This window comes from Castor canadensis, chromosome 16, assembly GCF_047511655.1.
Source record: "Castor canadensis chromosome 16, mCasCan1.hap1v2, whole genome shotgun sequence".
Lineage (NCBI taxonomy): Eukaryota > Metazoa > Chordata > Mammalia > Rodentia > Castoridae > Castor > Castor canadensis.
Window position 1 is genome coordinate 28,688,254 of NC_133401.1, and position 26,522 is coordinate 28,714,775.

General features: G+C 41.8%; 1 protein-coding gene and 1 long non-coding RNA gene across 17 annotated transcripts in view; both read left to right on the forward strand.

The window, feature by feature from the left end:
- LOC109700290 (zinc finger protein interacting with ribonucleoprotein K-like) overlaps nt 1-8,110 on the forward strand; it is a 75,251-nt gene extending 67,141 nt beyond the window's left edge. For 15 of the 16 annotated variants that reach the window (XR_012442784.1, XR_012442785.1, XR_012442786.1 and 12 more), the window contains 2 exons: nt 1,137-1,263; nt 2,487-8,110. Coding sequence is in view for 3 of the 16 variants with exons in the window: in XM_074058453.1 (XP_073914554.1) it covers nt 1,137-1,263; nt 2,487-2,554 (195 nt within the window). In the remaining 13 variants the exon portion in view is untranslated. Of the gene's footprint in view, nt 1-941; nt 1,027-1,136; nt 1,264-2,486 lie in introns of all 16 variants that reach the window. The other variant, XM_074058452.1, reaches the window with a different exon arrangement.
- Nucleotides 8,111-21,776: 13,666 nt separating this feature from the next.
- Nucleotides 21,777-23,809, forward strand: LOC141418133 (uncharacterized). The gene is made up of 2 exons (XR_012442794.1): nt 21,777-21,956; nt 22,598-23,809. It is a non-coding gene; the product is annotated as an uncharacterized lncRNA (long non-coding RNA).
- Nucleotides 23,810-26,522: the final 2,713 nt, after the last annotated feature.

Here is a 26,522-nt window from a genome sequence, read left to right on the forward strand (position 1 = left end):
GCCCTCAGGTATATCTGTGCTTCTGTGGACTGTGGTAAGAATGGGAATTCTAAGCATGAGATAACTGTGCCCTTACCAGCCTTGAATGGTTAGTCTGATTGTGGTTTCAAATACACACCTGGCTGAGGGTCGAGCCCATCAAAAAACAGGTATGTGAGAAAAGAGGCCTTGGGTACATTCTAGTAGTCAGTATGGTCTTATCAGTACTTTAAAAGGATGAGGCCCATGAGCTATAATGATAGGCCCACATTAATTGGTAGAAGTTGGCACTGCAACCAGATAGTCCTTTTATTACTCAGGTACAGGCTTGGTAGAATTTTGTATCTGAGAAGTTTCATGTTCCATAAATTTAGGGGTCCAAGTTGTTACCTAGGAGAGCCAGTTGTTGCCTATGGTTAAAGATGACTGGGACAGGGTTTGGAATGGAGAATAACAGGTGAGGATATTGTGACTGGTGAGAGACATCAAGTACACCATTAGTGGAGAGGCACATGGGAGTCTGGGAATCAAAGACAGTTTCTAGTGGTAAAGCTTGAAGCAAGGAGCACAGACTACATAGCCTTCAGAATAATGTGAGGTTTGCCTGTGTCACTGGGCACAACAGTCTTATTTGTGCAAAACACACTGAGGATATTGTATGATGAGGTGAATAGGGAAGGCAGAGAACTACCTATGTTATGCTGTTAGATGGTAGAAATGGGTGGGGGAATGTGTGTGAGAGAGTTGTGGTTCAAAAAGTGATGTCTACATGGATGGAGCATAGGAAATACTGGTCCTGTGGATTTGCACTTGGTGATATGAAGCTTCAAAGTGAGCCTAAATTTGGTTGTCTATAAGCAGTAACATCTAGAGGACATTGGTGTGATTGTTTGACATGAATTGATACAACCTGTCTGCCAGTCCTAGGTGCTAGATTGTGTCTCCCTGCTTACCTGCATTAGGGCTGTTGGAAGAAACTTTGATCAAGTATGAATTGAGGATAGATGGCATGTTAGGAGCTGGGCACCTGATACCCACTTTGAGGTGGTAAGGCTCATGGGTAAACAGAGGATGGATGTAGAGGAATGGGTTGGCTCATCCTGGAATCACTCGTAGGAGAGAAGCTGATCATAGATGTTCTTTTCTAACCATGGCAGGGCTGTGCAACCTTTGAGGATATGAGCATTTCCTTTTCCCAAGAGGAATGGGAGCTTCTTAGTGCAGCTCAGAGGTGCCCATACCTCCATGTGATGCTGGAGAACTTTGCACTTATAACCTCCATAGGTAAGTATGTCACACTGGTCTTTGCTCATCTTCTTTTTCCCAGAACCAACTTTACCTCTGCACTGCTAGTTGTTAGCCTTGGTTAACTTTCCTACTTTTCTCTGTGTGTGTTGTGGTTGCTACATCTGAACTCTATGCACTTCTTTAAGCTGCCCTAACAACTTAGGCTGTAATAAGTGCAAGTACAGATTTGGGAGGAAGATCTTTGTCAATCAGCTTCAAAAGTGTTGCCTGTTACTTGTTCCATTACTGGGTGACTGCTTAGGTCCATATGCCTTGTTCAGGCCCCTTCTACCTTGCATTTCATTACAGTCTCTGTCTGAGAATGACCAGGCTGTGTCATGATCACTGTTCACATGGCCCATGGACTATTCTTCTAGAACTCTTTCCAGTCTTCTTTGCATTAGTGTGCTTTTTTTCCTCTGCTTTCTTGTGTGCTGTGTTGTCCAGGGCCATTGCTTGTAGCTTACCTGCCCCAAATCAATGGAGTTGTTTGTGTATCTCTCCTAAACTGTGCAAGTGGAGTGCTGGAAAAATCCTGTTTGATACATCAGATGGACATGGAAAGATGATCTCCAAAATGCTCAGTGCAACTGAGGAGCACATGTTGGAGGTATTGATATCAGAATAGGAAACCATCTTGTGGCTTTAGTGTCCTTGCTGCAATCACTATGCACTAGCGCTGTTCTCCAACAGTGACCACAACTAATGTGTTTTGAAGTGTGAGTATAGCCTTAAATATTACCCAAATGCAGCTGGAGTTGTTTTGCCTTATGTTGACTCAAGCAGTCAACTTGTCTCCAACTGGCAAGGTTTTACTGAGTAAGATTGTGTGGTAAGTTTGGAAGATTTCATGGCATTTCATGGATTATAGTACCATGAAGTTTAAGTGCCTGAAATTGTTGGTCATTCCTCCCTGTCCTCCAGCTCAAATTCCTCTCCTATTTCTGATGATGTTTGCAATATTCTACTGGTCTTTAGAGGCCCCGTTTGTGTGAACCCCTTCTGCAAATTGAGGCCTGCTTCCACATCCTGAAATTATTCTTATGGTGTGTGGTGTGTAGATTGGTGATACAGTGCACACCTACTATGTGAGGTTCTTTTGTTCATCCACAGCACCTACAGAAAATTTAATAATCTTTTGGGCATTTTCAGTCTTACAGCTTGAATCTGCTCCCACTAGTGTTAACCGGTGCATTTTATCATCATTTCTCTGATTTTAGGTTGTGGACATCAAGTAGGTGATAAGGAGGCATTGATGCACAGTGTTGGGAAGAGGTGTTACACTTGATGACTCCAAAGGCAGGTCTATCCACCCAGAAGACTCACCTGTTACATCTGCGACCGTGTCTCAAAAGACATTTCGCACCTGGCTGCTCCACTTGTGCAGAAGCTGTACGTGATTAGAGCATATGCAAGCCTTTCCCAGAAGGATCACACTGCAGAGGATCCCTTGAAGTGAGACATGGACAGGACTTCATTTGAGAAGAGCTGTGAACTTTTTATGTCAGGGAAATGGTTGAATTGTAATGACCTTTGGAAGGATTTCCCAGCTTTTTTTTACCCTCTGCTGCTGCATGTTGTTCCTAATGGTGAGAGACCAAACAGTGTTGCATTTAAGGACACATTTCACCGTAGAAAAAGTTATTACAAGTTGGTTAACTGCAGCAAGGCTTCCAGCCATAAAAATACAGTTTTTTATAACCTGAGAGTCTACAGTGGAAAAAATCTTCATGCACTTAGGAAGTGTGAGAAAAACATCCATGATGAGTGCTGACTTGGTCAACACCAGAGAGTCCACAGTGGAGAAAAGCCTTGTGAGTGTACAGAATGTGGGAAATCCTTTAAACGAACAGATGCCCTTTTTGCACACCAGAAAGTCCACATTGGAGAAAGGCCTCGTGAGTGTAGAGAATGGGAGAGATTCTGTATGCAAAGTGATACACTTGAAAAACACAAGAAATTTCACACTGGCCAAAGGCCTTATGAGTGTAAAGAATGTGGGAAGTGCTGTAGGAGAAGAGGAGACCTTATTGTATACCAGTGAATCCACACTGAAGAAAGACCTTATGAGTGCAGAGAATGTGGGAAATCATTTAAACATAGAAAGTCCCTTATTATACACCAGAGGAGCCACACTGGAGAAAGGCCGTATGAGTGCAGAGAATGTGGGAAGTCCTTTAAGAGAAGAAATGACCTTATTATACACCAGCGAGGCCACACTGCAGAAAGGTGTTAGGAGTTTGTACATTTGGTAAGCATTATTAGAGTTGTTCTGCATGTTTTGGACTCCACAGGGCCAGATGGAAATAATTTCTGTACTATCTTGGATATGCCATTTACGTCTACCACTATGCACTTTGATGGAAAACCAAATGACCATGACATACTAAAGCAAGGAATGCATGTGTTTTCTGTTCTCTTTCCTTTAGGAAATCTTGAGTATTCTAAACCATTAAGGCAACTTTATTCTGTTGGCTCTGTGATCTTGCCATGTTACGATGCCATTATGACCAAATGTACTCAGTTCTGATTAACTGGAGGTTTGCAAGGAAGGCTTACCTTCTTCATGGATGATTTTGGTCTCATATGACACTTGTAGTTGATATTTGTATTTCAGTTCTCTAAGTGGTAACTGTCTGACAGAATACCCAGGTTTTTGCAGTAATAAAGGCATTACTTTTTGAATCTACCTTTAATCTTTAACTGAATGGGGTCACATTACATAGAGTTATTCTCTTTATGTGAGATAATGGACAGTTGTTTGGAACCTTCATCCATACGTGCCTCAGTAAGCAGTGTATAATGGCAGATGGTAGTTTCTGATAGAGATTTTGTGTAATGTGGATGCCAAAGACCACCAATGAAAGGAAAGGAAAGAAAGATTTTCTTGTCCTAATTTGTGACCTGGATTCTTCCATATTTATTGAGGTCAGAGGTCATCTGAGGAGTGGCCACTTTTTAGTTCAGGGTGCATTGTCTCTGAATAGTATGAATTTATGCCTTATGTTTTACATCAGATGTCACATAATCCCAAGCAATTTTGAGAGACATCATTTTCCAAGATTATAGAAAGATCTGTATAGTCTAAGGTCCATAATTAATAATAGGACAACTCTGCAGAACAAGCTGAGCACATGGGCCTTTGGAAGACATTATGAAACTAAACTATACCACCAAGCATGAGAATGCAAACAGTGTAGTCAACATGGGATTGCTGAACATTACAAATACTTGGAATAGTGCTAGCATCAAATGCTCCCTGGCAGTGTAGCACAGGAATTGAACACCTGGATTTGAGAGCATATTACCATCCTTAGAGTTTACACTCATTAGATTGCAATATGGCATGTGATATTTTACCTGTTTAGGCCCCACTGTCCTCTTCTAGGTGATAAATAATGGCAGTAATGGCCTTTTGTGTTATTGTATGGTTGAAAATGGATTAATAGCTGCATAGATGGACAAATGTTCTAAATAGGGCTGAAGCTGACATCTGTAATGCACAGTTAATAAATGTTAAGATGTTTCACCTCATTTTAGGGAGGCACTTGACCAAGAAACTTGTCAGATGCAAACTGAAAAAATGTTGTGAGCTCCTTTACAAAGAGCATGGAAAGCTATTCCTGCTTGCTTTTTTTACATCTGACATAGTAGACTTCATGTCCAAATTGTACAAGGGGGTAATGTGGGTCACACATTACTAAAGAGAAATTTTTCATAAAGAATATGTAACAGTTGTAAATATGTACCAAAAGTTGGTGTACCCAATTTTCTAAAATAAACACTACTGGACATAAAGGAACAGAGAGTAGCAGATAAAATAATAGATTGACCATACAAAGAAATCACAAAGGAAACTACAGATTCACACTGCTCCTTAGATCAAATGAGCTTAATAGACATCCGCAAGACATTCCACTCACAGCTGCAGATTACCCATTCTTCCCAGCAGCTTCCTCCAAAGCAGATCATATTTTAGGCATTAAAGCAATATTTAACAAAAAGAAAAACAAAACCAAAAATTGAAATAATATCTTAATTGCTACCAAAGTATATGGAATGAAATTAAAAACTAATAGAGAAACTATGCAAATATGCAGGATTCTTTGAGAAGACCAAAAATCTGGCCCACAAACTGGAGCTTTGAATGGGGTAATAAATGTGCATGAATTTGGAAGACCCATGTGTGATCCAAGAGGGAACCTCTGAGAGGACAGTGATGAAGGAGAAAGAGCCATGAAGGAAGCGGGGAGGGGAGCAGTGTTAGATTACCTAGAAATAATGGTGGCATCTTGGAGAAGAAGGCAGGGAACTGGGCTCAGAGTTGAGTCCCTAAAGCTGTCTCCAGCTTCTGTTCTATGGTCTAGTGCCTAGCTCTTGACCTTGACCTTGAATCTACCTGCCCAGAATCTGGGTAGTTGGTTGTGTTCCTCTCCTAAAGTGTGCAAGTGGGGTAGTGGAAAAATCCTGGTTGGTATAGCAGATGAACATGGAAAGATGATCTCCAAAATGCTCAGTGCAGTTGACAGGTACCTGGTGGAGGCCATGACATCTGGGCTGTTTTCCTATTAGAATAGGAAACTGTCTAATGGCTTTAGTGTGCTTGCTGCAATCTTCTGTACACTAGGATTATTCTCCAACACTCACTAACACTAATACATTTTGATGTGTGAATATATCCTTAAATATTATGAAAATACAGTTGGAATTGTTTTGTCCAACATTGACTCAAGCATTCTTTAATACAGTATGCACTTGTCACCAACTGGGAAGTTTTTATTGAATGAGATTGTGTGGTGAGTTAGGTAGATTTCATGGATAATATCACCATGAAGAGGCAGTGCCTGAAGCTGTTTGCCATTCCTCCCTGTCCTCTAGCTCAAATTCCTCTCCTGTTTCTGGTGATATTTGCAAGATTCTACTGGATCTTTAGAACCCCAGTTCTGTGAAGCCACCTCTTCTGCAAATTGAGGCCTGCTTCCACATCCTGAAATGATTCTTATGGTGTGGGGTGTGTAGATTGGTAATAAAGTGCACACCTACCATGTACTGTTCTTGTGTTCATTCCCAGCGCACCACAAAAATTTAATATTCTTTTGGACATTTTCAGTCTTATGGCTTGGCTCTGCTCCACTAGTGTCTATGATGCATTTTATCATCATTTCTCTGATTTTAGGTTGTAGACATTGAATAGGTGATAAGGAGGCATCATTGCACAGTGTTTGTCTAAAAGAGGTGTCACTCTTGATGACTCCAAAGGCAGGGCCATCCACTCAGAAGTCTCACTACTGTGACATCTGTGGCCCTGTCTTGAAAGGCATTTTGCACCTGGCTGCTCCATCGTGCAGACTAGAGCATGCATGAGCATTCCCCAGAAGCATCATACTGCAGGGAACCCCTTGAAGAAGACACACTCAGGAGTCCATTTGAGAAGAACTGTGAATTTTTTTTTTTTTTTGGTTCAATTGTATTGACGTTTGGATAGATTTCCTAACTCTTTTTGACCTGCAACTTCAGTTCATTCCTAATGGTGAGAGACCAAACAATGTTGAGTTTGAGGATACATTTCACCATGGAAAAAGTTATTATAAGTTGGTTAATTCCAGCAAAGCTTTCAACCATAAAAACATAGCTTTTTATAGCCCAAGAGTCTACAGTGGAGAAAATCTTCATGAGCATAGGAAGTGAGAGAAAAATTTCCACATACTTGGTGATCACCAGAGTTTCTAAAGCAAAGAAAGACCTTACGAGAGTAGAGAATGTGGGAAGTCCTATAAAAGAAGTGACCTTGTTGTATACCAGCAAGTTCTTGTACATGTGGCGAGGATTATAAGAGTTCTCCTTATTCTGGAGTCTGCAGGGCCTTGGCCAGAGTGAAATCATTTCTGCACTATATTAAAGATGACATTTACCTCTACTACCATTCACTCATACTTCATGGAGAAATACTGGACGCTTTCCACTAAGATCAGGGACAAGACACATGATTGCTGTTCATATTTGTATTCAAGATTTTAATATTGGTTCTGATCAGGATAAATGTAGGGCTTGAAGGTGGCAGAAATGCACTGTATCATGGATGTACACATCCCGTACTATAGGAATGTTATCAGAATGTGGAAGCATGACTCAATTTGCCTAAGGGGTTGCTTCACACAACTGGTTTCTAAACAGTGTAATCTTGCAAACAACACAGGACAGGAGATGACATGGAGGACTGGGTCAAGCAGCAAAACTCTTCCAGGCACTGCCACCTGATGGTAGTATTATCCATGAAATACAACAAAATCTCCCCAAATCACCACACAATCTTTTTTTGTTTTTTGTGGTACTGGGTCTTGATCTCAGTGCCTACACCTTGAGCCACTCTATCAGCCCTTTTTTTGTGTTGGATTTTTTCTAGAGAGGGTCTTGGGAACTATTTGTCATTTGCCCAGGCTGGCTTTGAACCTTGATCCTCCTGATCTCTGCCTCCTGAGTAGTTAAGATTACAGGCGTGAGCCAGCAGCGCTTGGCTCACCTCACAATCTTATTCAATAAAACATTTTCAGCTGGTAAAAAGTGAATGCTGTATAAAAGACTGTCTGAATAGGCACTTTTGTAAATGTTACAATTTGCCCCCAGTATAATAATAATTGTGTATAAAAATTTTTTAAAAGACTACCTGATATTATATGAAAATGAAACAATAAGGGCTGTTGGAACATCTCTACAAAAAGTGGGAGAGGGGGAAAAAGGAGAAAGATGGAGGGCTTTGAATCTAACTAAGATATACTATAACCACTCTTGTAAATGTCAGAATGCATAATATGCTAATGAATAAAAAAATTTGAAAAAAAAAAAAGCCTGAGTCATGTTGTGCCAAAAGCTCAAACCACATATAGACAACATGTAAGGATATGTTTATAACTCAAAACATATTAGGTGTAGGTCACTTGGAGAACAATGCAGAAAGCACAGTGCATTGCATGTAGAACACTAAAGACATAAGATAGTTTTGTCATCAAATAGAAATAGCCCAGATGTCATGACCTCCATCAGGTATCCCTTAAATTGGACCAGACACTTCTGAGATCATGTTTCCATGTCTATCTGATATAGCAACCAGGATTTTTTGAGCACCCCACTCGCAGTTTAGGAGAGGTACATAAACTTTCTAGAGATATGGGGCACATAACAAATCAGCAGTTGCCCTGATCTACTCAGTACTCAGGAGACTGAGGAAAACAACCGATACTATAAAGAAGACTGGAAGGGGACTGACAGAATAGTACAGTGGCCAAGATCATGACAAGGCCTGGTGATAATCATGCAGACAAGTGTAATGAAATGTCAGCAAAAAGAGGCACAATTAGACATATGGACCTAAAGCAGGTATCCAATCAGGGAGCAGGGACTAAGCAAAAACCTTCCTGCCAAATCTGTACTTGTACTCATTATAACAGCAGCTGTTTGGGAGCTTAGGGAAGTGCACACAACTCAGCTGTAAAAACCACAACACACCCACAAAAAAGTGGGTAAGTTAACATAGCCCAACACCTAGCACTGAAGAGACAGCTGCTTCTGAGAAAAAGAAGATGAGCAAAGACCAGAGTTTGGGTGAGTGTGATGGACTTACCTATGGAGGTTACAAGTGCAAAGTTCTCCAGCATCACATGGAGGTATAGGTGCCTCTGAGCTGCATTAAGGGACTCCCATTCCTCCTGAGGGAAGGAAATGGCCACATCCTCAAAGGTCACACAGGCCTGCCATGGTTAGAACAGAACATCTATGATCAGCTTTTCTCCTAGGAGTGACTCCACGTTGACATAACCAGTTCCCCTACATCCATCCTCTGTTTACTCCATGTGCCACCCTCACCACCTCAGAGTGGATACCAGATGCTGGTGCTCCTAAGGCACAGTCTCTCCTCCATGCATATTTGATCACTGTTTCCTCCAACAGCACAAATTTAGTTGAGGAGGGAGACAAAATCTAACTCCTGGAATTGGCATACAGTATACATTCATGTCAGTCAATTGCACAAGTGTCCTCCAGATATTACTGCCCAGAGATAACCTAATCTGGGCTCACCTTTCAGCTTCATGTCACCAACAAGTCCACAGGATCAGCATTTCACATGCTTTTTCCAGGTGCACATCATGTTTTAGACCATACCTTTCTCACACACAATCCTCCACCTATTTCTACCCTCTAGTCCAAAAATATAGCTGCTTCTCTGCCCTCCTGATTCACCTCAGTACACAATGTCCACAGAGTGCTTGGTGCAAATTGGACACAGTTATGCCCACTGTCAGAAGCAACCCACACAGTACTCTTAAGGTTATGATGCTTGTGCTCCTACTTTTCCATTAAGAACTGTCATTGATTCCCAGATTTCCATGTCCCACAAAACTAATGGTGTACTTGATGTCTCTCACCAGTCACAACATCCTCACCTGCTATCCATCATTGCAAACCCTGTTCCAGTCATCTTTCACCACAGACAAGTGACTCTCTTAGGTAGTAACTTGGACCCCTAAATGTAGGCAACCTGAAACTTCTCAGAATCTCAGGGGTTATAACAAAATTTCACCAAGCCTGTAGCTGAGTGAATAAAAGAACTATCTGTGCTTAAAAGTGTCAACTCACAACAGTTATTCTAGGCCTCTGATTCCATCTCAAGGCTCTCATCCTTTGAAAGCACTGATAACCTGTCAGACCATCTATCACACCCCTGTTTTTGTGATGGACACCACCCCCATCCAGTGGTTGTACTTGAAAGACAGATCAGCCTCATCTTTCAAGGTTGGTAAGAGTACAATCATCCCATGATTAGGATTCCCTTTTGTACTACAATCCACAGAGGCACAGAAAAACCGCAAGGCAAACCAGGGCTACCACCTTTTGCATGTCTCATTCAGAAATTTCCTCCCGAGTACAACACGTGTATGGACGCCTGTCCTCTTCATGTTTCTATTAATGCTTACTGAAACATTCATACTCCTAACATGGTGAAAATCCAATTTGTTGATATCTCCACTAAAATTGTTCCTACAACAGATGTTTTTATTTCAACTGCTAAAAAATCCAGAAATCTTAGAGTCACCCTAACGTTCACATTTTCTTTACCCTTAAAATCTGAAAATCTCATTTTAGCACAATTTTTCAAAAAGGCCAGTGTCTTTGGAAAGGATAATGAAGTTAATCCCTACACCTGAGATAAAGGTGTGCTTCAAGTGGTAGAGGCAGTTCAAATCCAGTGTCACCAAAAAAAAAAAGAGAAAAAGCAACCTGAAAAACCCTGATGTTAACATCCCATCATCTTCACAAGAAAAACTTAACTTTCTATCAAGCCATTCCAGGCCATGGGCCACACCTGCATTCACAGTTCCCATTAGAAAATACCCTGTGGTCCCCTGAATCTGTTCAGCCTCACAATCTTGCATTTGCATTCTAACGTCCAGGCCTGGGATGACCTTTACCTCACATTCCACTAGTTGCAAGTACTGCAAGCCACCGTGCCTTACACAGTGTGCCTGGAATTACAACCTTGTACTCAGGGTTTTTCAGAGTCCCTAGGTTCAAGGGCTAAAAGAGTGGCAGAAAAGTCCCAGACATAATCCAGACACAGGGTGTGAGGTCAGGGCAAGTGAGGGACTAGAACTTCGTCCACTCAGTGCCAGTCACATGTTTAGGGGCACCAGGTTTTCTAAATACAAGGAAGTCTCTGATGCATGACAAGTAGATGACCAAAAAGATATTCACAGACTCAGTCAATCCTGGAGCCAGGAGATCTGAATCATGGAATTATCTGAGCCTCAGTCCTCAGTGCTAACTCTTGCCTGCTCTGAGACACTGCACAAGAATCAGCTTCCCTGGCCTTCAACGTCATAGTCTGCCTTCCTGCCTCTTAAATTGGGAGCAGCATTTGGAAAACTTTGTAGACCTGGTACTACTTCTGTTGGCAATACTCCATGGTTCCTGGTACCCTGAAAATAAGGGTAAAATGTGTCAACCGATGAACATGTTGCAAACTCCCTCAATAGAAATTTTCACACAGTGGTCCAAGGAACAATCTCTAGCACCTCAAAAAACTTGCACTTAAATTGATGTCCTTACACACAAGATCCTCTCCATTGGGAACATAGTGACCTGAAATTTGGTGACAATGGCAGATACCTCACCAGGCCCTATATTCAGTTTCTGTACTTAACTATGTGTCCCAATCCCAAACTAGGTCCCTCAACATGACAGCTGCCATCAGACTCTACACTTAGGCCAGGGCACTCTACCACTGCTGTGTTGTGGAGACAGCCTCTCCTCTGGGACCTATTCCCATACCACTTCATGGTGGACAACACAGTTCCAAAAATCTGTTTAGGAGACTGACCCCAAACTGCTAAAATATCTGACAGAAGAGGGATACAGGAAGTCCCACTTATAACTAGCCATCCAATCATGGAAATAACCCTTTTCAGAAAGCTCACTGGTGCAATCATTTCACCAGGAACCCATATAAATCTAGGTACCACAAGTCTGGACTACAGTGTCCTTGTCTTAGAATACTTAGGAATCAAGAGTCAGTAGAAATCATAGTGGGAATCTACGATAAGGGTGGGACTTTTTTTTTTTATCTTGAAGGAGCCTCTAGCAGATTTCTGGGATGTTTTGTCTATAGCTGCTCACACAAATGTTAGAGATGTATCATTAATGAGAAGCAAGATCTGATTCTTTGGGAAACTGAAGATACCTTTTCAGCTGCTCATAAATGCTACTGAGCCAATAGGAGACACCATGCATAGATTTCATCCAGACAGTGTGCATGCTTTCTACTGGAAGGCAAATGAACTCTATGTACTGATCTTCATATACTTTTGATTGAAGAGCTGGAATGACACTGGGGCACTTTATAGAGTTGATTAGGAACAGGAGGGATGATCCAAGACCAGGTGGAGATTCTGCCCTCCAGATTGGTCCTGAGGGTGTCACATTTGTTTATATTTTCAAGACATCAACAGGCCTACAGGGACCAAATCATATAGGCAGCTACACCTTCCAACTGAGGCTCCTCCACCAGCAGACAAGGTTGTCATGAAGACTATGCACAGAGAAGAGTTCAGGTTTGCTCATGAATAACTGCTACTGTTATGGATCAGTGCAGAGTTAGGAGACCAATACTCTCCCTATAGAAAGGCCAAGAGCTTCTTGTGGGAAGTTTAATCTACAATCACCTTCTTTCCTAGGACTCCAAGTTCACTGCTCCACTCATTCATCCCCTGCTCTCCTCATTCCATCCTCTCTAGCTCACAGGGGATAAAAAATTCCAGTGCCACAAATGCTTGCTCTCAACTAATGTTAGCATTGATTGCTGTGTTGTTACACACCAGCAATGAGATGCTGAGAAAGACATCATCTAAACTCAGAATCTAACATCCAAACTCAGTGGAGGCTCACGAGCTATTCCACGGGAACCCAGACCACACCTGCATTAGAGTCCAATGTTATGTTATCCTTTATTCATATACTCAATGCCCGGATGCTGGGGAGATCATTCCACATTCCTGCAAGTGATTGCATCACTCTGTCACAAAACCCCACATCCCTAGGCACTTCTACCCACTGCCCACTTCCTAGAATATACCTTATGTTCCTACACCAGGCATCCAGACTACAAAGAACATAGAAATATGATATAAAATGATTCCAGTGCTCTGCCAGTCCCCAATGCCACCAGCGGCCTCCCATCCTAGTCTACATGCCTTGCTGCCTTGAGTCTGTTCTAACGTCAACCTCAGCCTTGAAGAACCACCTATGGATTTGAAACATCCTTGGCCCTACTCCACCTATGGTGCCATTCATTTCCTCCCTCTAGGCACAGACTTTCTCTGAGGGCCTGCACCTTGAGCCACTCCACCAGCTCTTTTTTGTGTGTGATGGGTGTTTTTGAGATATTTGCCAGGCTGGCATCTAATGGTGATGCTCCAGAGTTCTGCCTCCTGAGTAGCTAGGATTACAGGTGTGAGCCACTGGTGCCCAGCTGAGAATTTTCTAAATCCAGCTGAGTTTCTATTAGGAGGAAAACACAAGAGCCAATGGAACATTGTCGCTTAGATATTATTGACTGTCAGACTAAGGTCAGACCGGATCTCAGAGAGACTTCCTTTTTGGATAGATACAAATTGTTTGTAGATAGTTCCTCTCAAACGATCCAGGGAAAAAGACACAACAGGTATTCAGGGGTGGATGGAGAGAAATTAAAAGTTACTGAGTCAGGAAGATTACCTAATAACTGGTCAGCCCAGGCCTGTGAATTGCTTGCATTAATCAGGCCCTAAAGTTCTTAAAGATAAGGGAGGAACCATCTATACAGATTCTAAGTACACATGTGGGGTGGTACACACCTTTTGGAAGATATGGGCAGAAAGGGGATTAATTAACAGCAAAGGACAGGATCTAATCCGCAAGGAATTGATGGTTAAACTGCTCAAGAATCTCATGCTTCCTGAAGGAATTGCAATATTCCTTCAACAATGGGGTGGCTCCCTGGAGGCTCAAGGAAACAATTTGGCTGATAAGGCTGTGAAGGAGGCTGCTGTTCTTTCAGAAGTCCAAATGTTACATCTCACCCCTATTATCCAGGCGCCAGCTGTGAACCCCATTTTCACTCCCTCAGAGAGGGTCCAACTAGAGAAATTGGGCACTTCCCAAACCCCAGAAGGGAAATGGCTTCTTCCAGATGGAAAAGAAGTGCTTTCTAAGCCCTTTATGAGACAAATAATGACTCAATTACATTGGGGAAGCCATTGGGGAACCCAAGCCATGTGTGATGCTATTCTCAGGGTTTATGTATACCCAGGAATTTATACCTTGGTAAAGCAGATTATTAAGAGCTGTTTAACTTGCAGAAAAATTAATAAGCAGGCTCCGAGAGGACAACTTCTGGGAGGAAGAAGTCCAGAATTATGGCCCTTCCAGAGTATTCAGGTGGATTACATGCAGTTACCTCAGGTAGACAATTTGAAATATTTACTGGTCATAGTGGACCATCTAACCCATTTGATTGAGGCTATTCTTTTATCAAGTGCCACTGCAAAAGGAGTGGTTAAAGTGCTTTTAGATAACATAATTCCTCGATTTGGACTTGTTGAAAATTTAGATTCAGATAATGGGAGCCACTTCACAGCCCATATAATTAAGGAATTAACAAGATGGGAATATCACACCCCATGGCACCCATCTTCTTCAGGAAGAGTTGAAAGGATGAACCAGACCTTAAAGAGACAATTAAACCAATCAGTCCTAGAGGCCAGTTCTAGAGACCTGGACTAATTGCCTACCCCTTGCCTGGCTTAGGATCACTCAGCTCACTAAAAAGATATAGGAGATTCTCCTTATGAGAAGTTACATGGGTTACCTTACTTAGGACAGCCCTCGGGCCTCCCATCCTTTGGAACCAAAGACCAGTTCTTCCAAAACTTTTACTTGGTCTTCCCTCAGTCTTGGCATTCCTTAGGCATCAAGGACTGGTGACTCAGGCCCCACCACTCGAGTTCTCAGCACACCCACCTCAGCCTGGGGATTACATCATGGTCAAAACAGGGAGCAGAGAAAATCTTGAGCCACCTTGGGAGTGACCATACCAGTGCTGTTCACTACTGAGACAGCAATGCATAATGCTGAAATAGGATGAACCCACTACACTCAAATAAAGTGAGCACCCCAGGGAGTTATCTCCCAAACTCCACCGTAATCAAACAGCAGTAACTATAGTAGAGGTCAAAGACTTAAGACAAACTATAGCCATTGAGCTGGGTTAAGGGGAAGCAAATGTTTGAATGAATCAACTATTCCTTCTGCATGCTAAACAAAACAGATTGCTACGCATGTGCGGCCAGTAGACCAAAACCCCAAGTTGTCCCTTTTCCTCTGGGATGGACCAAAGACCTTGCAACACAGACTTCCTTGTCTATACGATAACTTTGCCTGTAAACCTGTGTTTGGAACTGAGTGGATGATGTTCTAGGCCTTCCCTCACCCTGACCTCACACACTGTCTCTGGATTATGTGCGAGTCCAAAGTTGCAATTCCAGTCACACTGTGTAAGGCGCAGTGGCTGGCATGCTTGCAACTAGTGGAATGAGAGGTGAAAGGTTATCGCAGGCACAGATGTCAGAATGTGCAAATGCAGTGAGGAGGATGAACTGTTTTCTGGACCACAGGGTATTTTTTACATGGGAGCTGCACACATGAGGGTGGCACAATAGCTCTATAGAAAACTAAGATTTTCTTGGAGATGATGAGAGCAAGGCCACTCTGCAGGGAGAGGGTTTGTGTACTTGTCCTAAACTGTGCAGGTAAGATGCTGGGAAAATCCTAATTGCTTTCTCAGGTAGACATGAAAAGATGATCTCAGAAATTTTCAGTCCAATTCAGGGGCACCTGGTGGAGTACCTGACATCTGGGTTGTTTTCCTATCAGATGAGGAAATTATCTTATGTCTTTAGTATCCTATTTGCAAGTCACTGTGCCCTCTGCACTGTTCTCCAAGAGTAACCCACACCTAATATGATTTCAGGTGTGAACATAACTTTAAATATTGCCCAAATGCAGTTTGAGTTTGTTTTCCTTGATCAAGACTCAGGCATTTTTTCACACAGCATATTCTGATCATCAACTGGCAAGTTTTTACTGAATACGATACTGTGGAGAGTGTCGGTTTTCATGGCATTTCCTGAATCATAGTACCATGAAGTCACATTGCCTGAAGGCTTTCTGCCACTCCTCCCTGTCCTCTAGTTCAACTTCATGTCAGATTATTAATGATGTTTGCAGGATTCTAGTGGGTCTTTAGAGTCCCAGTTATGTGAAGCAACCCCTTCTGCAAATTAAGCCCTGTTTCCACATCCTGACAGTAGTCTCATGGTACAGGTGGTGTATATCGGTGATACAGAATAAGCCTTTCCTTGCAAGTCCTGTGTTGATCCTGGCACTACCAAAACAAAAGAAATCTAGGTACTTTTTCAATCTTGTGACTTGGCCCCATTCCCACCGTGTCTCCGTGCAATTCATCTTTCTCTGATGTTAGTTTGTAGAACTAGAGTAAGTGATAAAGAGGCATGCATACAAGTATGTGGAAGAGGTGTCACACTTCATGACTGAAATGCAAGTCCATCCACCCTGAAGGCTCACCTATGTGGCATCTGTGTGCAGTTTTTTCAAAATCATATAACAGTTGCACTGGGGAATACATTGTGATATTTACACATGTGCTTAGAATATATCTTAGTTGGATTCACCACCTCCATCAATCTCCCTCTCTCTCCCATCTCTTAGAACAATTTCAACATGTTTCATTCTTCTTTTTTCATATATGGATACAAAGTACATCTACCATATTCAACCTTGTTTACCCTTTCCTTGTCCTAACCTATCTCCTACCTGTAACCACCCCTAGAAAAGACCTATTTTTCCTGCCTGTCCTTCATTTTTTTAAAGAATAGTTATAGTCCAAGGGAATTTTGCCTTGGTACTTCAGGCCTATATTACATCATGCTTTAATCAAATTAATGGCCCCCACAATTAATTGCTCATTCTCTGTCACCGTACACCCCTAATAGTCAATAAAGTATAGTGCAGTGCATTATATTATGTTCGTATATAGATGGATTGTTTCAATATTTTTCTGTCTTTAACATTTTCTTTACCTCTCCCACTTCCTGTGGTCCCCTTATACAAACTTACTAATACAATTTTGTTCTCTCTCCTCCTACATATATATGCATATATACATATGATGATATATGTATCTATATACATTTAACTCATATGTCTAGCTTCTACATATTAGGAAAACAGGCTCATAGTTTGAGCCTGGCTTATTTTACTTAACATGAAGTTCTCCAGTTCCATTCATTTACCTTCAAACAAGATAATCTTATTGTTCTTTATGGCTAACTAAAACTCCATGTGTATGTATACCACATTTTCTTAATCCATTCATCAGTTGTGGAGCATCTGGGCTGCTTCCAAAGCTTGGGTATTGTAAATGGTACTGCAATAAAATGGGTGTGCAAGTGGCTCTAACATATTCTGAAACACATTCCTTTGGATATGTGCCTAGGCGTGATATCACTGAATTGTGTGGTAGTGCTATTTTTAGTTTTTGAGGGATCTCCATGTTGCTTTCCATAGTGGTAGCAGTAATTTCCATTCCTACCAACAGTGTAGAAATTTTCCTTTTCCCCTACATCCTCACCAGGATTTGTTGTTGTTTGTGTTATTGATGATATCCACTTTGACTAGGGTAAGGTGGAGTCCCAATGTAGTTTTGATTTGCATTTCCTTCATGGCCAAGGATGATGAACATTTCTTCATATGTTTATTGGCCATTTGTAGTTCTTCTTTGTGAGAATTGTCTGTTCAGTCCATGGCATTTATTCAGTGGGTTGTAAGTTCTTTGAGAGGTTAATTTTTTGAGCTCCCTGTGTATTCTGGTTCTTAACTGCTTGTCAGCTGCATAGCTGTGTTGCCATCTTGAAAGACATTTTGCATCTGACTTCTCCAATTGTGCAAAGGCTGTACATGGCTGCAGCATGTGCAAGCCTTCCTCAGAAGCATCACACTGCAGAGAATCCCTTGAAGTAGGACATGGACAGGACTTCGTTTGAGAAGAGCTGTGAATTTTTCATGTCAGGGAAATGGTCCAATGTAATGACCTTTGGAAATATTTCCCAGCTTTTTGCCCTTCATGGCCCTAGGTCATTCCTAATGGTGAGAGGCAAAAATGATCCTGATTTTAGGAGACATTTGACCATGGAAAAAGTTATTACAGGTTGGTAAACTGAAGCAAACTTTCCAGCCAAAAAATGGGACTTTTGATAACCTGAGATTTGACAATGGGAAAAATCTTCTTTAGCATTGGAAGTGTGAGAAAAACTTCCATGAAGACTACTCACTTGCTCAGCACCAGAGAGTCCATATTTGTCTCTTCTGCTTCATTTCCTCAGGGAAATCTTGAGTAGCCTGAGCCATTATGGCAACTTTATTGTATTTGGTGAGTGATCTTACTGTTACAATACCATTACAGCATAATGAAGTCAGTGCTGATTCAGCTGGAGTCTTTCAAGGAGACTGAGCTTCTTCATAGAAGGTTTTGATCTCATATGACACCCATAATTGATATTTCTAGTCTCAAGTCACTAACTGGTAATACTCTGCTTCATGTTGCTCAGCTTTGTACACTGATAAATGCATTATTTTTTGCATCAACTTTTAATCTTGTTTTGTATTTAGTCACATTACATAGAATTAGGCTGTATGGATAACAGGCGATGGAAAATTTTGGGGGTCCTCAACCATATGTGCCTCAGTAGGCACTGCAGAACAGCAGAGGGCAGTTTCTGTTACAGATTTTGCCTAATATGAATGGTGGCCAGCAACCACCCATGAAAGAAATGAGGACTCTCTCATCCTCATTTGTGATCTGACAGCTTCCTTATTTTATGAGGTCAGATGTCATCTGAGGTCACTTTTTATGCTGGGCTGCATTGACTCTGAATACATGAATTAATGCCTTCTTTTTCCACATCAGATGTCACATAATCCCAAACAGTTTTGAGAGAAATCATTTTCCAAGATAACAGAAAGTCCTGTATGGTTGAAGGTCCATGATTCCATCACCCCCCAATAGGACCACTATGCAGAATAAGCCATGAGTACGTGGATCTTTGGAGAGCATTATAAAACTAAACTATTATTATTATTATTATTACAGTACTGAGGCTTGAAATCAGGGCCTTTACCTTGAGCCACTCCACTAGCCCTATTTTGAGATAAGGTCTTGAGAACTATTTGCTTGAGCTGGCTTTGAACAGTGATCCTCCTGATCTCTTCCTCCTGAGTAGCTAGGATTATAAGCATGAGCCACTGGTGCCTGGTTATAAAACTAAACTATACTAAGCATGAGGATTCAAATGTTGTAGTCAACATGGGATTGCTGAACATTATGAATATTGATTCTGGGTATACTTTTTGCATCAAATGCTCCCTGGCAATGTGGCACAGGAATTGAACACCTGGATTTGAGAACATACTACCATACTTAGACTTTACACTATTACATTGGAACATGGCATGTGGTACTTAACCTGTTTAGGATCCAGTTTCCTGATCTATTGATATAAATAATAACAATAGTGACCTCATTGTGCTATTGCATGGTTGAGTGGATTAATGTCTGCAGAGATGGACAATATTCTAAATAGTTTCTAAACCAACATCTGTAATACAAAGTGAATGAATGTTAAGATGTTTTGCTTCATTTTTGGAAGTCAGTTTACCAAGAAACTTGTCAGCTGCAAGCTGAATATATGTTGTGAGCTCCTTTACAAACAGCATGTAAAGCTACCCCTGCATGCTTTCTTCATATCTAACAAAGTAGGCTTTATGTACAAATTACACAAAATGGGTAATGAAGGTCACACTTACTACTAAAGGGAAATTATCATCAGGAATATATAACAATTATAGATATATATGTTCCAAAAGTTGGTGCAGCCAATTTCCTAAAATAAATACTACTGGGCATAAAGGAACAGATGTTTGACTTTAATACCACACTCGTCAGTATATTATCATACAAAGAAACAAATCACAAAAGAAAGTTCAGATTTAGAGTGCTCCATAGATCAAATAGATTGAACAGACATTCACAAGATATTACATTTAACAACAACAACAAAAAGAAATAACTTCTTGATTCTTACCAGGTTATAATGAAATGAAATTAAAAACCAAAGCAAGAGAAATTATACCAACAGAGAATTCTTTCTCTGAGGAGACCAAGAATTTTCTGGCCCTTGAATCTGTTGTTTGAATGAGTAACAGACAGATGTGCTTAAATTTAGAGGACCCATGTGTGGTCCAAGAGGAACCTCTGAGAGGATAGTAAGGAAGGAGATAGTTGACCGTGAAAGATGGGGAAGGGAAGCAGTGTTAGATTACCTTAGAAGGATGGTGGCAGCTTAGAGCAGAAGGCAGGGAACTGTGGGCAAGAATACATCTAGAGGCTCATAGTTAAGGCCCTAAAACTATCTCCAGGTTTGGCTTGGTGGCCAGATTCCCAGCTAAAGAGGTAAACATAAGGTTCCTGCAGGGTGGTCTGTCCTGACTTGGGCTTAGTTGTGAGGGGCACGGGACTTGGTCAAATCAAAGAAAGTTAATAGTGGCATAGATTGATGTATGACAACTGGGACAGGGTTTGGAATGGAGGATAGCAGGTGAGGATGTTGTGAACTGGTGAGAGATATCAAGTACACTATTAGTGGTGAGAGTCAAGGGAGTCTGGCAATCAAAGACAGTTCTTAGTGGCAAAGTTTGATACATAGGCAATGAAGCCTTCACAGTAGTGTGTGGCTTGCCTCTGTCATTCGGCACAACTGTCCTATTGTTCAAAACACACTGAGGATACTGTATGTGAGGTGAATAGGGAAGGCAGAAAAGTACCTATATTATGGTGGTAGAGCGTTGAAATATCTGGGTGTTTGAAAAGTGTGGTTCAAAAAGTGATGTCTACATGGATGGAGCATGAGAAATGCTGGTCCTGTGGACTTCTCTTTGTGGCATGAAGCTGAAAGGTGAGCCTAAATTTGTTTATCTCTGAGCAGTAACATCTAGAGACACTTGTACAGTTATCTGACATGAGTCCATGCAGCCCCGCCTGCCAGTCTCAGGTGCTGGATAGTGTGTCCCTGCTCACCTGCGTTAGTGCTGTTGGAGGAAATATTGATCAAATGTAAATAGAGGAGAGACTTCATGTCAGGAGCTTGGTGCCTGATATCCACTCTGAGTTGGTGAGGGTGGCACACAGGGTAAAAAGAGGATGATGGATATAGGGGAATGGGTTGGCTCAACCTGAAATGACTCTTAGGATAGAAGCTGATTATAAATGTTCTGTCCTAACCATGTCAGGGCTGTGCAACCTTTGAGGATGTGAGCATTTCCTTTCCCCAGGAGGAATGGGAGTTCCTTAGTGCAGCTCATAGTCACCTGTACCTCCATGTGATGCTGGAGAACTTTGCACTTATAACCTCCATAGGTAAGTACATCACACTGTGTTCTTTCCACATCTTCTTTTTCCCAGAACCAACTTTGCCTATTCACTGCTAGTTGCTGGTCTTGGTTAACTTTCCCACCTTTTTCATGGGTGTGTTGTGATTGCTACATCTGAGCCCCGTGCACTTCCCTAAGCTGCCCTAACGACTGTTTCTGTAATGAGTACAAGAACAGATTTGGGAGGAAGATGTGTCAGTCAGTTTCATAGGTGTTGCCTTGATTAAGGGTCCATTACTGGGTGACTGCTTAGGTCTATATGCTTTGTTCTGTCCACTTCTTCCTGACATTTCATTACAGTCTCTGTCTGAGAATCAGCAGGTATTGTCATGATCAGTGTCCACATGGCCCATGGGTTATTCTGCCAGAGCTCCTTCCAGTCTTGTTTGTAATATTGTTTTTCTTTCCTCTAGTTTCTTGTGTGCTGAGTTTCCCAGGGTGTTTCCTGGTAGCTCACCAGCCCTGCCTCTACAGAGTTGGTTGTGCACCTCTCCCACACTGTACAAGTGGGGTGTTGGAAAAATCCTGGTTGGTACATCAGAGGACACGGAAAGATGATCCCAGAAATGCTCAGTGCAATTGAGGGGCACCTGGTGGAGGTGATGACATCTCAGATGTTTTCCTATCAGATGAGAAAAACTGTTTTATAGCTTTAGTGTCCTTGCTGCAATGCAGTTTGCACTAGCACTGTTCCACAACAGTGACCAACACTAATATATTTTAAGGTGTGTATATATCTTTAAATGCTACCCAAATGTAGTTGGAGTTGTTTTGTCCGACATTGACTCAAGAAGTCTTCAATACAGCATGAACTTTTCACCAACTGGCAAGTTTTTACTGAATAAGATTGTGTGATGAGTTGGGTAGATCTCGTGGCATTTCGTGGATAAGTGTACCATGAAGTTTAAGTGCCCGAGGATGTTTGCCTCTCCTGCCTGTCCTCCAGCTCATCTTCCTCTCATGTTTCTGGTGATGTTTGCAAGATTCTACTGAATCTTAAGAGGCCCAGTTGTGTGAAGGCACCCTTTCTGCAAATTGAGCCCTGCTTCCACAACCTGAAATGATTCTTATTGTGTGGGGTGTGTAGATTGGTGATACAGTGCATGCCTCCCACATGCAGTCTTGTGTTCATCCCCAGCACCCCCCCAAAAATTTAATAATCTGTTGGACATTTTCAGTCTTATGGCTCTGTTCCCACAGTGTCTACCTGTGTGTTTCATCATCTTTTCTCTGATACTAGGTTGTTGACATAGAGTAAGAGATAAACAGGAATCGATGCACGGTGTTTGTCCGGAAAAGGTATCACACTTGATGAGTCTGAAGGGATGTTCATCCAACCAGAAGAATCACCCCTGTGATATCTGTGGACTTTTCTTGAAAGGCGTTTTGCACCTGACTGCTCCTTTTGTGCAAAAGCTGTATAACACTAGTTCATGTGCAAGCCTTCCCCACAAGCACCACACTGCAGAGAACCCCTTGAAGAGGGATGTGAATAGGACTTAATTTGAGAAGATCTGTGAATTATTTGTGTTGGGGAAATGGTTGAATTGTGATGACCTTTGGAAGGATTTCCCAGGATCTTTTGACCTTCTGCTGCCCCGGGTCATTCCTAATGGTGAGAGACAAAGGAGTGTTGTGTTTGAGGACACATTTCACCATGGCTAAAGTTATTACAAGCTGGTTAACTGCAGCAAAGCTTCCAGCCATAAAAGTATAGCTTTTTATAACCTGAGAGTCCACAATAGAAAAAAATCTTTATGAGCATAGGAAGTGGGATAAAAATTTCCATTATGCATGCTCACTTAGTCAGGATCAGAGATTCCACAGTGGAAAAAGGCCTTATGAGTGAGGGAGTGTGGGAAATCCTTTAAATATAGAAATTCCTTTATTGTACAGCAGAGAGGCCACACTGGAGAAAGGCCTTATGAGTGTAGAAAATGTGGGCAATCCTTTAAGCTAAGTTGTGCCTTTACTGTACACCAGAGAGGCCACACTGCAGTATGGCCCTAGGAGTTTGTATATTTGGTGAGCATTGTAAGAGTTCTTCAAGTTCTGGACTCTGCAAGGGCTTGACCAGAAGGAAATAATTTCCGCACTATTTTAGAGATGCCATTTACTTCTACCACCATGAACTTCAGGGGAAAAAACAAAACATAACAAAAAACTACCATGTCATGCTAAGGCCAGGAAGACATGCATGTTTCTTCTGTTGCAAATCCTTTGGGCAACTTTATTCTGTTTGCTGTGTGATCTTGCTATGTTATGAAACCATTGTGACCACACATAGTTCTGATTAACTAGAGGCTTGCAAGGAAGGCTTAGCTTCTTGGACTATTTTGGTATCATATGACACTTGTATTTGATATTTTTACCATCAAGTCTGTAATTGGTAACTGTCTGCCTGAAATTGCTAGGGTTTGGGCAGTAATAAAGGCATTATTTTTTGCATCCACTTTTAATGTTGGTTGTCCTTCTAACTGAATTCGGTTACATTACATAGAATTAGTCTCTGTATATGTAGTGATGGACAGTTTGAAATCCTCAACCATATGTGCCTCAGTAGTGTATGATGGTAGATGATTGTTTCTGTTAAAGGTTTTGTGTAATGTGGATGACTGCCACAGACCACCCATGAAAGGAAAGAAGACTTTGTGGGCCTAATTTGTGACCTGGAGGCTTTCATATTTTTTGAAGTCAGAAGTCATATGAGGAGTAGTCACTTTTTAAGACATTGTCTCTGTATAGTATGAACTTACGCCTTATGTTTTACATTAAATCACATAATTTTAAGCAATTTTGAGAGACATGATTTCTCAATATTATAGAAAGATACGCATAGTCTAAGGTCCACAATGCCACCAATTAATAACAGGACATTTCTACAGAACAAGCCATGAGTACATGGGCCTTTGGAGGTATTATGGAACTAAATGATAACACCCAGCATGAGGATGAAAATAGTGTAGTCAACATGGGATTGCTGGACATTGCAAATACTTGGAATAGTGCTAGCATGAAATGCTCCTGGCAGTGTGGCACAGGAATTGAACACCTGGATTCAAAAGCATATTAACATCCTTACAGTTCACACTTATTATATATCATAACCCTAAATGGAAATGGACTTAACTCTTCAATCAAAAGACACAGGTCATCAGATTGGGTTAAAATGCAAGATCCAACAATCTGTTGTGTGTAAGAATCACACCTCACAACCAAAGACAAACTAAGAGTAAAAGATTGAGGACATTTACCAGCTCTGCTTTCCACTACCAGATGATCCATAACTCCACATGATCCATAACTATGACATAGTAGTAACTCATGAGCAGGCCTCAAGATTTTAACTCACCCCAAAGCCTTCATGACAGCTTTGCCTGCTGGTGGAGGAGAATCTGTAAGAAGGTGGGGCTGCCTTTGGGATCTGTACCTGTAGGCCTGTGGAAGCCCTGAAACTGAGCCAAAGGTGACACCCTCAGGAGCAGCCTGGATGGGAGGACCTCCCCTGGACCAGAGTCTTCTTTCTTCTTTCTTAAGAACCCTATGAAATGCCCCAGTGTCACTCCAGCTCTTCAGTCAATAGTGCGGGAAGATCAGTACATAGTGTTTACTTGCCTTCCATGTAGGAGGCATGCACATTGTATTGAATGAATCTATGCATGGTGTGACTTTTGAAATCAGTAGCCTCTAGGAGCATCTGAAATGATATCTTCAGCTTCTTGGAGCATCCAGTATGATACTCTTAACTTGGGGTACCCATTTGTACAGAACTTCCCAGAAATCTGTTTGACTCTTTTAAGAAAAGAAAGTCTTACCCTTACTGTAGGGCTCCATTGCCATTTCCAGTGCCCCTCAATTCCTGTCCATATGCTCAGGAAAGGACAGTGCACACAAGAGCTGTGGTGCCCAGGATGCTATCAGCCCTCATTTGATGTGATTGCATCAATGAGCTGTCTAAAAAGGGTCTTGTCCATATTGTATGGCTTGTTTTAGGTTGGTCTTCTGGTGTCCCTCTAATGTCAGGTATTGTAGCAGTTTTTGGTCAGTGTGCTAGGCAGATTTTTGGAACTATGTTCACCAAGAAGTGGCATGAGGTCAAGATCCCACAGGAGAGGTTATCTGCACCATACAGCAGTGGTAGAGTGTCCTGGACCACCTGTAGTGTCTCCTTAGAGCTGCCATGCTGAGGGAACTGGCTTGGTATTGGGTCACATAGTCAGGGACCCACTATATCAATGCACTTGAGTATAGGGCCTGGTGATGTACCTTACATTGTCACCAAATTTTAGGGCTTTCTCTTCAAGTTGGTGAGGACCACATATTGAGGACATCAGTTTAAACCAAAGTTTTCTCAGGTACTGGAGAGTGTTCCAGATAGAGGGACTGCAGTGTGTAAAGTCCCATTGAGTGAATTGGAACATGCTTGTCAGTTGAGGCATTTTACTTTTATTTTCAGTGCACTGCCATGGTGTATTGTGAACAGAAGTACCAGGTCTACATTAGGCTTTTCAAAGTATTCCAAAACTTCGAAAAGTTTTGCTCCCACTTAAAAGAAGGCAGATGATGGCACTGATGTACAGGGAAGTAGGTTCCTATGCAGTATCTCAGAGCATTCCAGAGTCAGCACTAAGGAATGAGGCTCAGATATTTCCATGATCCAGGACTCCTGGCTCCAGGGTGGACTGAGCCTGTGGAGGCCCTTTTGATCATCTACCTGTCACACTACACAGACTTCCTTGTCTACACAAGAGCTTGTGGCCCCTAAACACCTACTTGGCACTCAGTGGAGGATAATCTAGTTCCTCCCTCACCCTGATCTTATACACTATCTCTGGATTATGTCTGGGACTCCTCAGTCACCCCTTTAGCCTTTGAGCCTAGGGACTATGAAAAACACTCAGTCAATTACAGTGACACTGTGTAAGGCACAGAGACTTGCATTGCTTGCTACTAGTGGAATGAAGCATGAAAGGTTATCCCAGGCACAGATGTCAGAATGTAAACTCAGAGTGGTGAAGCTGAATTATTTCTAGGGACCACAGGGCATTTTTATCATGGGAGGTGAGAATGTGGGTGTGGCAGATGGGTTTGGAATGACTCTGTATAAAGTTAAGATTTTATTGTGGAGATGATGGGAGGAATGAGAAGTTGTCACAGAGGGAAGA